This window comes from Pieris brassicae, chromosome 5, assembly GCF_905147105.1.
Source record: "Pieris brassicae chromosome 5, ilPieBrab1.1, whole genome shotgun sequence".
Taxonomy (NCBI): Eukaryota; Metazoa; Arthropoda; class Insecta; order Lepidoptera; family Pieridae; genus Pieris; species Pieris brassicae.
Window position 1 is genome coordinate 4,998,704 of NC_059669.1, and position 12,730 is coordinate 5,011,433.

At 32.0% G+C, this 12,730-nt stretch overlaps 1 protein-coding gene and 2 long non-coding RNA genes across 3 annotated transcripts; 1 reads left to right on the forward strand and 2 right to left on the reverse strand.

Annotated features, from left to right (window-relative positions):
- Positions 1-1,795: 1,795 nt before the first annotated feature.
- LOC123710001 lies at positions 1,796-7,502 on the reverse strand. The gene is made up of 4 exons (XM_045661654.1): positions 7,491-7,502; positions 6,868-6,963; positions 3,572-3,605; positions 1,796-1,945 (listed from the first exon to the last, which is right to left on the reverse strand). Exons 1-4 carry the CDS (start codon positions 7,500-7,502, stop codon positions 1,812-1,814), a joined length of 276 nt encoding a protein of 91 aa, XP_045517610.1. The 3' UTR covers positions 1,796-1,811.
- Positions 7,503-8,906: 1,404 nt separating this feature from the next.
- Positions 8,907-9,841, forward strand: LOC123710003. The gene is made up of 2 exons (XR_006753781.1): positions 8,907-8,937; positions 9,665-9,841. It is a non-coding gene; the product is annotated as an uncharacterized LOC123710003 (long non-coding RNA).
- A 555-nt stretch (positions 9,842-10,396) lies between these two features.
- On the reverse strand, positions 10,397-11,262 carry LOC123710004. The gene is made up of 2 exons (XR_006753782.1): positions 11,220-11,262; positions 10,397-10,600 (listed from the first exon to the last, which is right to left on the reverse strand). It is a non-coding gene; the product is annotated as an uncharacterized LOC123710004 (long non-coding RNA).
- Positions 11,263-12,730: the final 1,468 nt, after the last annotated feature.

Sequence of the window (12,730 nt, forward strand, 5' to 3'; positions counted from 1 at the left end):
TTCAGAAATTTTACGGGTAAAGTAAAAGCTTGTTAATTATTTTAGACCTTTAAGATGTCATAAATAAAACAATAATTCTTTTAAAAAAAGTTATCATTTTTAAATAATCAACTAACATACAAGTGTTTAATGCAAGGATTTTTATAGAAGAAACAAATAATTTCTTATATGATCACGTGTGAGATGGATACTGGTCTCGTGCCTTTTTTCCTTACATATTTTACTTAGCAAATAGGTGAAAACAATGTAAGTGACAGGTTTTGATAACAAAACTGTTTACGTGATATGAAGGAATGTTTTGTGAATTTTATTAACTGACCTTCGTGGATATAAATGAGCTATAGCATCATAAATACGTGTATTGTTTTCTTTTTCTAAAAGCTTTAACAGACCCACATGGAGTTTATGGATATCTTTCTCTATTAAAATGTATGAAGGATAAGGATAATCCACAACTCTCATACTGCGACCGGACGGGCGTCCGATGAGACATTATTAATGCGAGCTTATTTAGGACCGGTTGCTTAAATATGCTCCATGAAAGACATGCTTAGCTAAGAACTTTATATCAAACGTAGCGTATTTGACTCAGATAGTTAAATCCAAGATCTCATGATTGGCGCTTGACCAATGAGGCAGTAGTCAATACATTATATTAGACAGGCATTTCATGAAAAAATTTCATTTAAGTTCACAGAGCCAACGTTTTTTTATATGTTGCATTAAATGTGTATAGTTTGTGTTTCCACCACACCCGCTTCCTTTATATTTAGATCATTTATACAATAAATTAATAAATAAAATAAACACATTATTTTATATAAATTAATAATTAAAATGATTACTAAGCCTGCACAAGTTTACTACACTTACGTGTTGCCAATGGCTTGGCAGGATTACCAATTTCACCAGGCGCCATGTGTTTAGTATTAGATTTATTATTATTTAAATTTCTCTACATAGTCTTTACTATACTATATAGATGAATGATTAATATTATTTTGCTAATTATATTTTAGATGTCAATATTGTGTGTAAAAGATGTTTCGAATGTTTTTAATTTTCTTAACAAAATTGGGGAGGCCTATAATTGTGAAGGAGATTTCTACTAAAATTTCCGTTACTTTATAATATACGTTATAAAATATTTGTTTAATTGTATACTCTCAAAACCTTTGGTTTAATTTTTTTCAATAACACATCATAACATAATATATAGGCTTTAGGAATTGTATCAGTTTTCTTTCTGATAGCGATCACAATATATAATAATCTTTATATGATGACTGAATTGATTGTAACCTTAAATTCTATACATAGCAAGTATCTCCTTAATTGCAAAAGCAAATGCTTTATTATATTCGCAGGCGTCATACATACTATGTTAAACAAATTATGTTTATTGACTACTTGTACTACAAATATTTTGTTGCAGTTCTTTGTTTCGCTCGCAGCCTAATTAAAGCATATGTGAAACTATAAAAAAACTTTAGCCAAGTCGTGATGAATAGGCAGATAAATTCGAAAAATATATTTTTTTGGGTTCCTAAGGTTTATTTTTTATGACAATTAATATTTATTATTATATTAATTAATTATTATATTATATTATATTAATAATTATATTAATTATTTTATGACATTTTATTCGGCAATGTTTGATACAACTTAAGTATAATTAAAGTAAGCATTAGTCTAAATCTGTTATAATATTGTAGTTTTATTATATAATATAAATACGTAAAATAATTAAAATAACCAAATAATTTTCAAGAAGTTTATTTATCGTTCCATCTTTGGTCACTGGCAATTTAAACGGCATATACTGCGGGGGCGGCGACATAGGGGGCAGATGCATAAGGGGATGCTACATAGGGGGATGCTACATAGGGAGACGCCACATATGGGGAGGCTACGTAAGGTGAGCTTGCTACGACAGGGGAAGCTGGTGCAACATAGGCAGCTGGGGCAGCGACGTACGCGGCAAGTCCATTGTTAATACGGTGGTAGTATTGCGAGCTGGTAGCCGTGACCACTGGCGCAGGGGCTGCTACGATGGGGGCACTGAGTAGAGCTGGTTTGGCGGCTGCGATGGCTACCAAAGCAGAGATGAGGACGATCTAAAAAAGAGGGTTAATAATTATTATTTAATTATTAAAATGAGAGTATTTCGACCACAAATTTTGAATGTGGACGAGGCCGATTGTGCGGTTATTTTATAATTAATCAATCTGAATAAACAACTTACTTTGAAATTAAAGGATTTATTATATGACTAATTATGGGGCGAGATAGTCATTTCAAAATAAATTTAAATCTTTAGGGATTAAACAATTTAAGGCGATGATTAAACAAAATATTGATTGTAATAAAAATACTCACAATTTTCATCATTTTGGTTTTGTTTAGATTGCGATGGCACTGCAAATACAGGTATGATGCCAATTGTTGGGATTATCTGAGTTTTTATAGTACTTGTTCGAGATGTTTTGCAACACAGTCCAAACGTCGCTGTCTGACATTGGGGATGCGTGCTCGGAATCAAACGCAGATTTCGACATACAAAGGATAAATCTTACTTTCCAATAGCTTGAAAATTCTCTGATTAATATGTTTGGCTGTACTGCCAAAGAACTTTCTGCTTATTGAATTCCAGATAGTTAAGATTATATTATATTACCAATCACGCTTTTTAGTAATTTCATACGACGGAAATCGAGCAATATTTCAAAATAATCCTATTTCAAAATGACATTTTTAAAACTTAAAAATCCAAAGGAATATTATGACCTGATTTAATATCATGTGCCTAATTCTTTGATATTTTATATGTACGCAATTCAATCAAAAAATATATGTATTTTATCATAACAAGTTTTAGTTTTATGATGAAACGCGATTCACTTTACAGATCTTAGGCATTCTGGTTTTCCACACTACGTCTTTCTTCGTACGAGCGAGTGATAAATAAAGACATACACATAATATTCATTGATCTAAAATCGGGGTTTGAACCTACGACTTCAGGCCAAAATTGATCTTATATAGTTTACAAAGTACAAATTCAGAATAGTTCTATATGTTATGTAAATTACGCAATAATACTTGTGCCAGGTATTGACATATCTGTTTCAGACGTATGATAGTCACAATTGCATACAAAATATATGCCTCAAAATAGTAATTTGAAACATGCTTTTTTAATTTATAAAAAAATGCTTGCTTGCCTTTAGTTCTATATAAATTAAATAAAAGTGAACACACGTAAGAGATTAAAGTCGTTATTATTGTAAGAGCAAAAAAAATTGAAAAAATATATTTTTGTCTTAGTCTCACAGTTTTCCTTCAAGCACATTTTCGGTCCAAGCTTATTTGCGATGGATAATAATAATTTAGTGGCGCTAAAATCCTAAATGGCTCTTAGCGTCGGATTGAATCCACTTCTCATTTTTTTTTCATATACAAGTAGGTGATCAGCCGTCTTATACAGATCGTCGATTTTGAGGCATGCCGGCTTCCTCAAGATTTTCCTTTTTTTATATAACAGGGGGCAAATGGGCAGGAGGCTCACCTGATGTTAAGTGATATCGCCGCCCATGGACACTCTCAATGCCAGAGTGCTCGCGAGTGCGTTGCCAGCCTTTTAGTCGCAAGCTGAAGCCTCTGGACAAACACTGCACAAATATTGTATAGTATGAAAAATCATGTAATGAAATGTGTATTGCTTTCGGGTTATTTTTTACTAACGTCAGGAGTTAGGAAAATAGTTAAAAATACGTTCTGTCCTTGTATATCCATTCAATGATATATTTTTTAAGGTTAAAAAAAAACATGTGAGTCTACACGCGTTAGAAGTTATACTTCTTTAGCGTAACAAGATAAAAATCTTTTATTTTTTTTAAGTTTCGCGTTTATTCTACGTTTGTAGAAAAATCGACACGAATAACAGAAACAAGGTATTTAATACATTGAAAGTTTTATTATAACGCATTATCGAGTTAATAAAATTTATTTAAAAATCACAAATAAATGTTATGTTTACATAATTAAAGAAATGGACGTTTTTTATTTTAAAATGTTGACTATACTAACTTCAGGGTGTCGGGTTTTTGTGACGGTGTGCGCGCATCGTCAGAATTTACTCTCGTAATTTTCCCCTAAAGCGCCAAAAGAAGTATAACATCAATAAAATTATATTTAAACAGCATTCTTAATGATATTTTGACTTTAAACATATATCAGATTCAATATTAACTATTTAATCAATTAACGGGGCATAAAATATAAAAGATCTTTTCTTTTCGCGTCACGACATATATGTACAACAACAAAATATTATACCATTATCAGACATACATTTTCAATATCAATCGGCTGATATTGACAAGAGAGTTCTCGAGAAGACAGCACTCGTGTAACATCTTAGTACTCCTTGAATATGTTCTGTATAAGAAACTGTATCTCTATTAACAATGGCTGTTTACCTTTCAAGGATACAATGAACTCATATTCTTGAACATTTTTCCACGTGTTATCTAATTCTTAGACACGTGTTGGTACGGCTTTATGTGCAACCTTCGAATTCCTATATTAGGTGAAGTGCTTTGGAATACACTAACAAAGTGTCGTCGCTTTAATTGCGACAAAAAAGTGTTATTATAGGATATTCTGTATCTTTTTTTTAATAATAGGGGCAAACGGCAGAAGGCCCATAGGTTGGTATGTGATACGTGTTATGCGTTGCCAGCCTTTTAAGAAATGCTACGCTTTGAAGGAGCCTAAGACCCTAGGTCGAATTAGTTTGGAAATACTTATGGGCAGTGGTGCACGGAAAAAACTGCCTTGAAAAACGTAAAGTTGTGGATCGACGGAATTTCGTATTCTGCCTAATCTTCCAATGTTGAAACTTAGCTGCATCCTATTATTATCCAAACAACTCCTCTGAACATTCTTCTAAGTAAATGTGGTACAAGATGCACCCACATCTCTACCCAACGCCAAAGGATCTGAAAGTGACTGGTCATCGACGATTCTAATCGCTCTACGTTAAAGATGGTGAAGTGGATAGAGCTGATTGCCCAGAGGTACACATGCATTACTCCATGTGCAAATTCGGCCAGAATGTTATTTTAACTGTATTAATTAATCGTATTATAGTTAAGACTAAGAAAATAATTGATGTTATTAAAAAAAACATAAAAAAGGTTTATTTATAATGCTGTAATTTATTGAAACCCCATAAAGTGTACTCAATTTATTATAAATTTCCAATGGAAGTAAACAGTATTCGCCTAAGGCGATTCTCATAATCTAATGACGCACCAATGAAGTTTCAGTGTAGCGGCGATGAATAAGTTTTGTCTCTTTCTAACATATCAAAGTACGTATCACTGTATATACGTGACAGACTATAAACGTTAAAATTTGGCTTGATGATCTTTCACTAGGCTTATAAGACTATTAGACTTATAAGATTTGACATCCAAAAATTAGCCTAAAAGATCTTTTTACCACTTAATACATTTCATTATATTAGTAATATTATAATTTAATACTTTACATGTAATTAACATAGTTCCAGAATCGTCCTTATTTTGTGTGTTACTTCCTTGACGGAATACAAAATAATACGAAGTAATAAAGACACAAATCTTATTGAATGTTTTTACTATTAATAAGTGCCACGTTTTTATGCATGTGCATGTTTAGTACCTAAAGTATTTTTACAAACATGTCATGCAATTTTGTGCCAAGCTGTTATACTGCTGGTACATATATCCATGATATATAGTTATTTAATTGTTTGTTCCCTCGATGGATCACATAACATCCGGTAATAAGGCAAACATTATGAACTGTTATGTAGGTTTCGTAGAATCTTATGAGCTTACGTACACAAAGTGCAAAGAGAAGTTACGAAAGGGGATTATCCAAAACATTGATTCAATTTCATATTTTAGTACAATTTGTAACGTTTACCTACATATATTTTTAATAAAAGTTTTTCTAGGAAACACAACATGCTTTATACTTAACTATTGCCAACTAACAGAACGCATACAAAATATAATACAAGAAGTTATAGGACCTAGATACTCTTACCAAATACATTTGATACGACATATTAGCATGTATTGGTAACAGTACATCCATCTGTTCTATGTACTATATTGTTGTCTACGAAAAAAAAAATATTTTCTTTTTCTGGAAGCTACTTTGTAGCAATTAATGTCTTAGTATCAGTTTTTTATTCAGATTCTATTCTTATTATATTGAGATTCTTCTGTAGTAATCAATTTTAAACATTATATAGTTTCAACATCATTATAAATATTCGTATAATAGTATTTATAAGTACTACCAGTAGGCGTTTCATTAGTTTATTCAATTATCATTCTTGAGGTCATTCCACAGATTGGAAGGATAACATTCTGCCTTGAGGCATAGAAGGGTAGTAAACGAATACCTAGTTGCCTGTTAAGAAAAAAGGAATAGCTTTTTTATAAAGTTTTTCTTATTCGTAAAGGTTCGAGTTCAGCTCAGTTATATACCCAAAAATCGACCACATGTTTCAGGCACAGAAGATTAATCACTTATAAATAGTAATATATAATAATATAGAATAATAAAAATAATTGATGCGAGGCGAAGACGATGGATTAAAAAACCGTGTGTGCTGTCCAAATATATTTATTTATGTAATATCACAGGTTAGGCTTTGGTAAATCAACGACGAAGGTAGTAGGAGTAGGGAGAAGCGTATGTGTAGGCTGAGTAAGCTGCGTAAGGTGCGGAGTAAGCGGCGACGGGAGCGGGATAAGCGGAGTACGCGCTGTAAGCCACGGGCGCGGTATAGGCTGCTGCTACGGGCGCTGTGTACGCTGCGGCCACTGGAGCGGTATACGCTAATGGCACCACTGATGGTTTGGCTGCGGCGAGAGCCATGAAGCAAGCGAATACAAACTGTAAAATAATATTAAATTTGTATTAAATAATAATAGAATGTATTAATTAAAATACGAATACTATAGTAGTCACACGTAATCGCAAAATTAGTGAGTAAATGGTAGATATGTATTAAATACAAAAATGTAAGATGTGAATGCCCGTTTTTATGACTTCAGACATATAAATTAAAGAATCACAAAATAATTATTCTATAAGCGTAAAATTTTAAAAATAAATATTGATGATAACGAACTAACTAACACTTATAAACGATAATTGTTAGTTTTGACTTTTAGGTTTGTCTATGAATTAAAACCTAACTCAACAACTAAGCATTATATTTATCGCTATGTCGTCTACATACAGAATTTATCGAATTATTATGTAATTATAAATATTTGCACACCCTATAGTATATTCGGATCATTGCTCGATATTATGAGAAATTTACACGATAAAAGCCCATTCAAAAAGGTCCAAGAACCCTAGAACTTTAGTATTGTTTTACTCACTCGTTCGTAACAAAGTTTAAATAAACTTACCAGTTTGAACATTTTGTTTTCTTAGTTGAATGAAAGGACGAGAGTTGTCGTATGAATGATAGCTGTTGATGCGTATCGAATCATTTTATACCACCACAGTGTTGGAATCAACCTTGTCATACGCGCAAGGAATACCAAATGGAATCTCTACAAACCGAAAATTCAAATTAATGTTTACATTATTTCCTTGACTTGGATTCTATGATTGGAACATTGAATTAAATAATTAAAGGCCTTATTGCTGTACTTATTATAGAGTATTTTTTTAAATTATTTTATACATTAATTACAACTAATCTTGTCTATTGAAAATTAACACGATTATGATTTTAATGCATGATGTTCGTTATTATTTTATTCCTGCCTATACTATTTCTGTCTTTCTAGTCTTACCATGCGTGCCACCCATTTCAGTATTTTAGATGTTATTTGTGCCCCCTAAAATTTAGTTTCACTGTAGATCTTGTTTAATTAAAACTTATAAAAAATGTTTACTTCAACAATATCGAAAGAAAACAATTCAACTTCAACTTTCAATGTGTAAAAGCTATGTTAACCAAAGAAAATACTATATTCAACAATGTCGTTTCGACATGGATTAATTCAATAAATAATAAGGATAACCACTGAATGTGGTTTAAAGTATGTATTGCACAATTTCGTTAGCATAAGCAATTTCTGCAATTTTTGTTACATCATTGTTACGGGAAATTGTTACACATAATCTGTCGGAATATTAAAAAAGAACTTAAACCAGTAAGTGTAATAAACATAAGAACAAAAAACCCTGGAGACTTCAGTCAGACAGACAGAGAGGTTGGAGTGAGAGGAAGTGTAATTTATATTTGAGTCTATTTTCTATATGTCGCAGACTGACATCATGGAAAAAACTACTGGCATTGAAGATTTGTAAAATCTGTCTCCTTTGGAGCAGTTTAACAATTGTCTCTTTCGTTAATTTTTTGTATCCTTGTGCATCGACAAAACTTTTCTAATCTATACCGAACACGGCAATCTAATATCATAGTATGTTTTTATCAGATGACACTAAGTCCAATTTAAATTGATTTATCATATTATATAATTAAATTCGAAGTGTCAGAATAGTGAAGTATCAGAATTCTATGTTTATTTTTCTTTAGTTTACAATGTATACCATTAAAATGAAACGCAGCGTGTAATAGTCATCAGAGGAGATACTTTATGGGAAAAATTGTGTAAAAGTTGTTTTAAATTTTTTAATGCTAGCTTAGCTTACGCATCGAAGTAGATTTTTATTACCTATGACATATATGGTTATTAAGATCATCACATTATTAAGTTACGGTTGTTAGCACTTAATCATCTGATTTAATTGTAAAAATATGTTTTGTATAAATTCCTTGACGATAAAAAGTACTTCCATAACTTAATGCAATTTTACACAGACGTCATGCTGCTAAAAAGGGTAAGACTTATTTATCTAAATATAACATATTTATGAATTATTTATTACTTCGACTTAGCTGATAACACTGAGAGTCCTGGGTTCGTTTTCCGGCGAAATAATAAATTCTTTGAATTGTAATGGTCAGTCTGCATAAACCAACTTCAAATTTGTGCTACAACCCTGGGTCAAGCCTAGATTATTATTGTGAGTGTTTATTATTTTGCCTAAAACGCAATTCGGAGAGCCTTTCGTGTATCAAACAAATCTTTTTGGCTTTAAGACGTTCCAGATATTTGGAAAAGTGAAGATTATAGATGATTAATAGAATTGTGATATTCCCCATTATATGGGCTTCTATTCTGATAGTCTTAATAGTGTATCTATTGAAACCTTTTTACATGAACATTACGTTAAAATATACCAAGAAATATTTGAACTATATAAAGACTAACCACGAACTAGTTCTCTGTAAGTTTAACCGTGTAATTAAAGGATTGTTGCTTTGATATTGCTACTCGATTGTGTGTTGCGTGGATCGGGTTAGCTCTGCCCCTTCTTATGTTCTCATGTCAGTTTTAGTTTTGTGTGTATCAAGTGTTTGATTGCCCTCATTTTAATGTGTGATATTTGTGAGCAGACATAACATAATATAAAACTTTAGCCCACGCTCTGTAAATAGATCACTAATTCGAACATTCCTTCAAGCCAAAGTGACCGCCTTTTTAAAATAAATTTAATTTTTCAGATTTTGTTCTTTCTTCTTGTGTCCTGCGTTAGCCTATCCGCTGGTATGCCGAGTCGTCACGTTCACATACAACGTCCAGTGCTTGTCGTGAGAAATCCACCACGTGTTTTCGTATATCCACGAAGAGGATAAAAATTTAAGCACTTTCCACCAATTAAATATAAATTTGAGTTTAAATTTTTAACTAAATGTTTTGAAGTAAGGAACTCATTTAAATTTTTAATGTCAATCGATCTTTGGTTCCAAACGTTTTATTATATCAAAAAATACTATGTACGGAAGATACATACAAACATTTCTATTTATATGGCAAGATCCGTTTGATAGTAACCAACTCTTTATCCAAAAAGCACATCGTAAACAAGGTAACGAACACGGGCATATCTTAAGTCTACGTCTACAATTACAACACTTAGTGTCACTAAAATAAAATCATAAAATGTCACAAACATGAAATCAAAGTCGAATCTTATAAAATAGGCGAAATTTTTGTTTCAAATTTACTTCACTTGACATATGAATGCACATTTAATGTATTCTTAGAATAAAAATAAATGAACACCGTTCAGAAATAAATTGTTTTAAATAGCGTCATATCTACAAAGCAAAAAGTATCCCTAAATTCCCTGGATTATTTCGTATTTAGACAGCAAACAAACATCACTCAACCTATTTATTTCGATGAAATCTATTCCGGGATATTCTATTTTTAGCTCAAATAATACAAATAAAAACGTAAGAACCATTTTATTAGCGAACATAATAACTGTAAGGGTAGTAGTTGTAATCATAGGTGGTTGCGTAGGTTGGGTATGAATAGTATGATGAGGAGTAGTCTACCGCGACAGGGGAACTGTAGGCGAGAGGATCTGAATATTCATACTCCACGATCAAAGGCTTTGCGGCCGACAAAGCCAGCAAGGCGGCGAAGAAAATCTGTAAGCAATTTATATGTTATAATGAAGTATTGTTGGTCAGCGTGAAGCATGCTCCGCTTCGTATATAGGACACAATGGTAAAGTAGTGAAGCTTATTTACTATCTTAAGTATAGGTCACAATATATACGAAATTCGTTGCAGTAATAAGAGGTTAGACTTTTTTCAAAGTCCATAATAGCATTACAATATTAAGTACTAAAATTGAAATAAAAACATTATTTATGCCGTTACTGACGTTATAAACAATTTCACTTTAGACTAGTTTGATGAATAGTGTTTATTTCATTTTAAGTATGTTTGCGTTACATACAATAAGGGTCTTTTCCTACAATTACTTTTTTACATTGCTTATAAAATATAAGTATTATATTAATTGCTATCTGCTTAAAATACAAGGTTAAACAATTTAAATAATTATTGAGATTTTAATGATAATGTATAATTATTCATTGATAAACAAAAAAGTATCTAAAAACGTAATGAGATATAGTATAATATTTAATATAATTCGTAGACTTAGTATAGTTAGATGGTTTACTGAACGCGATAATTAAGGAAGTTGGGCATAATAAAAAAAAATATAATGGGAATCGAAAAAATATTGAAAATATATTACCACGAATTTCAACATATCGAACTAATGCTAATCAAACTTTTCTTGATGTATGTGATCGATAAAAACATTGTCTATTTATATAGTTGAATTTAACGTACCCGGATAACTGGATGAATATCCTGTATGTGAAAATTAGAATTATTGTCACGTACAGCATTGGTCAGTTAAATTATAAAGTCATGGTTGATGCGACCATTGTTTGTACTCTAGCGTATGTTTTGAACGGCTTATTATCGCGATACACGACTAGCGTTTATAGTCGGAACCTGTGTATTCAACAATTATACTCATTTTTTAGAAAGTCAAAATACTAAATAAATGTAGTCATATGTTCGAACCTTGGCCTGCAATGAATTTCTGATTATCTATTAACCCATAATGAATGACCAAGAATAGGAGGGTAACACTGTTCAGAACAGGCCAGTTAGAAACATTGCTAATGAAAATTATTTTTGAATTTCAATTTTAGAACTCTTTGGTAAACTAATGTAGTATATTGCATTCATTTGTAACTTGTTTTTATGAATTGGTGGCAAATCTAAAACACTTGTTACATGTGAAAATAAAACTAGCGCGAGAAAATTTTCAGTCAATGATTTATTATGACTTTCGTTGTGGGCTTACTCAAGAACAAAGCTATGATAGGTTGCGATTAGAATTAATTCTTAATGAAGCCCTATCTCGTGCCATTATTTACAATTGGTTTAACGAGTTTAAACGTGGATGTAGCAATCTCAAGAATGATCCGCGTGAGGGACGTCCATTAACAGCGACTACTGAAGATAACATCAGTGCTGTGTGACGCTTAGCGGAAGATAAGAGAGTGATTGGTATGAGTCAAGTTCAAAAAATATTACACGAACATCAGGCATCAGGAAGCTTTGTACCAGATGGATTCCCCATACTTTAACTGACGACCAGAAATACCTTCGCATGGACTAGTGAATATTTGACTATGGAAGGTGTCGAGATAATGAGTCATCCGCCATACAGACCTGACCTGGCGCCCTGTGACTTTCATTTATACTCAAGAACTAGAGATAAAATTCGAGGTATTCGCATTACGAGCCCTAAATATGCGGTGAAAGCATACGAAAATGTCATAGAAGAGATCCCTAAGGAAGAATGGGCCCACTGTTTTCTCGGTGGTTCCATCGACTGCGACGATGTGTAGAGAGGAACGGAGATGTCTATGAAAAACAATAAAAGTATTAGCAACTTTCTACATGAAGCCGTTTTTATTTTCTAAACATTTTTAGACCTACGAAACAGATACAGAACCTGAGTTCGGTAACCCAATAGTACATAAATACTTACTTTTATATAAAAACAAAAATTAAGTCGACTAATACGGTAAGGTGGAATTAAAATGAAAAAGGAAGTCATTATTACAAAAAACATTATTATATAACTGTGTATTAAAATTAGCCCTTCCTACTTGTGATTATTTATTCATACGGCTTTACATGGAAAATTAACGCATAGTATTCTAATACGATGTACAATCTCCG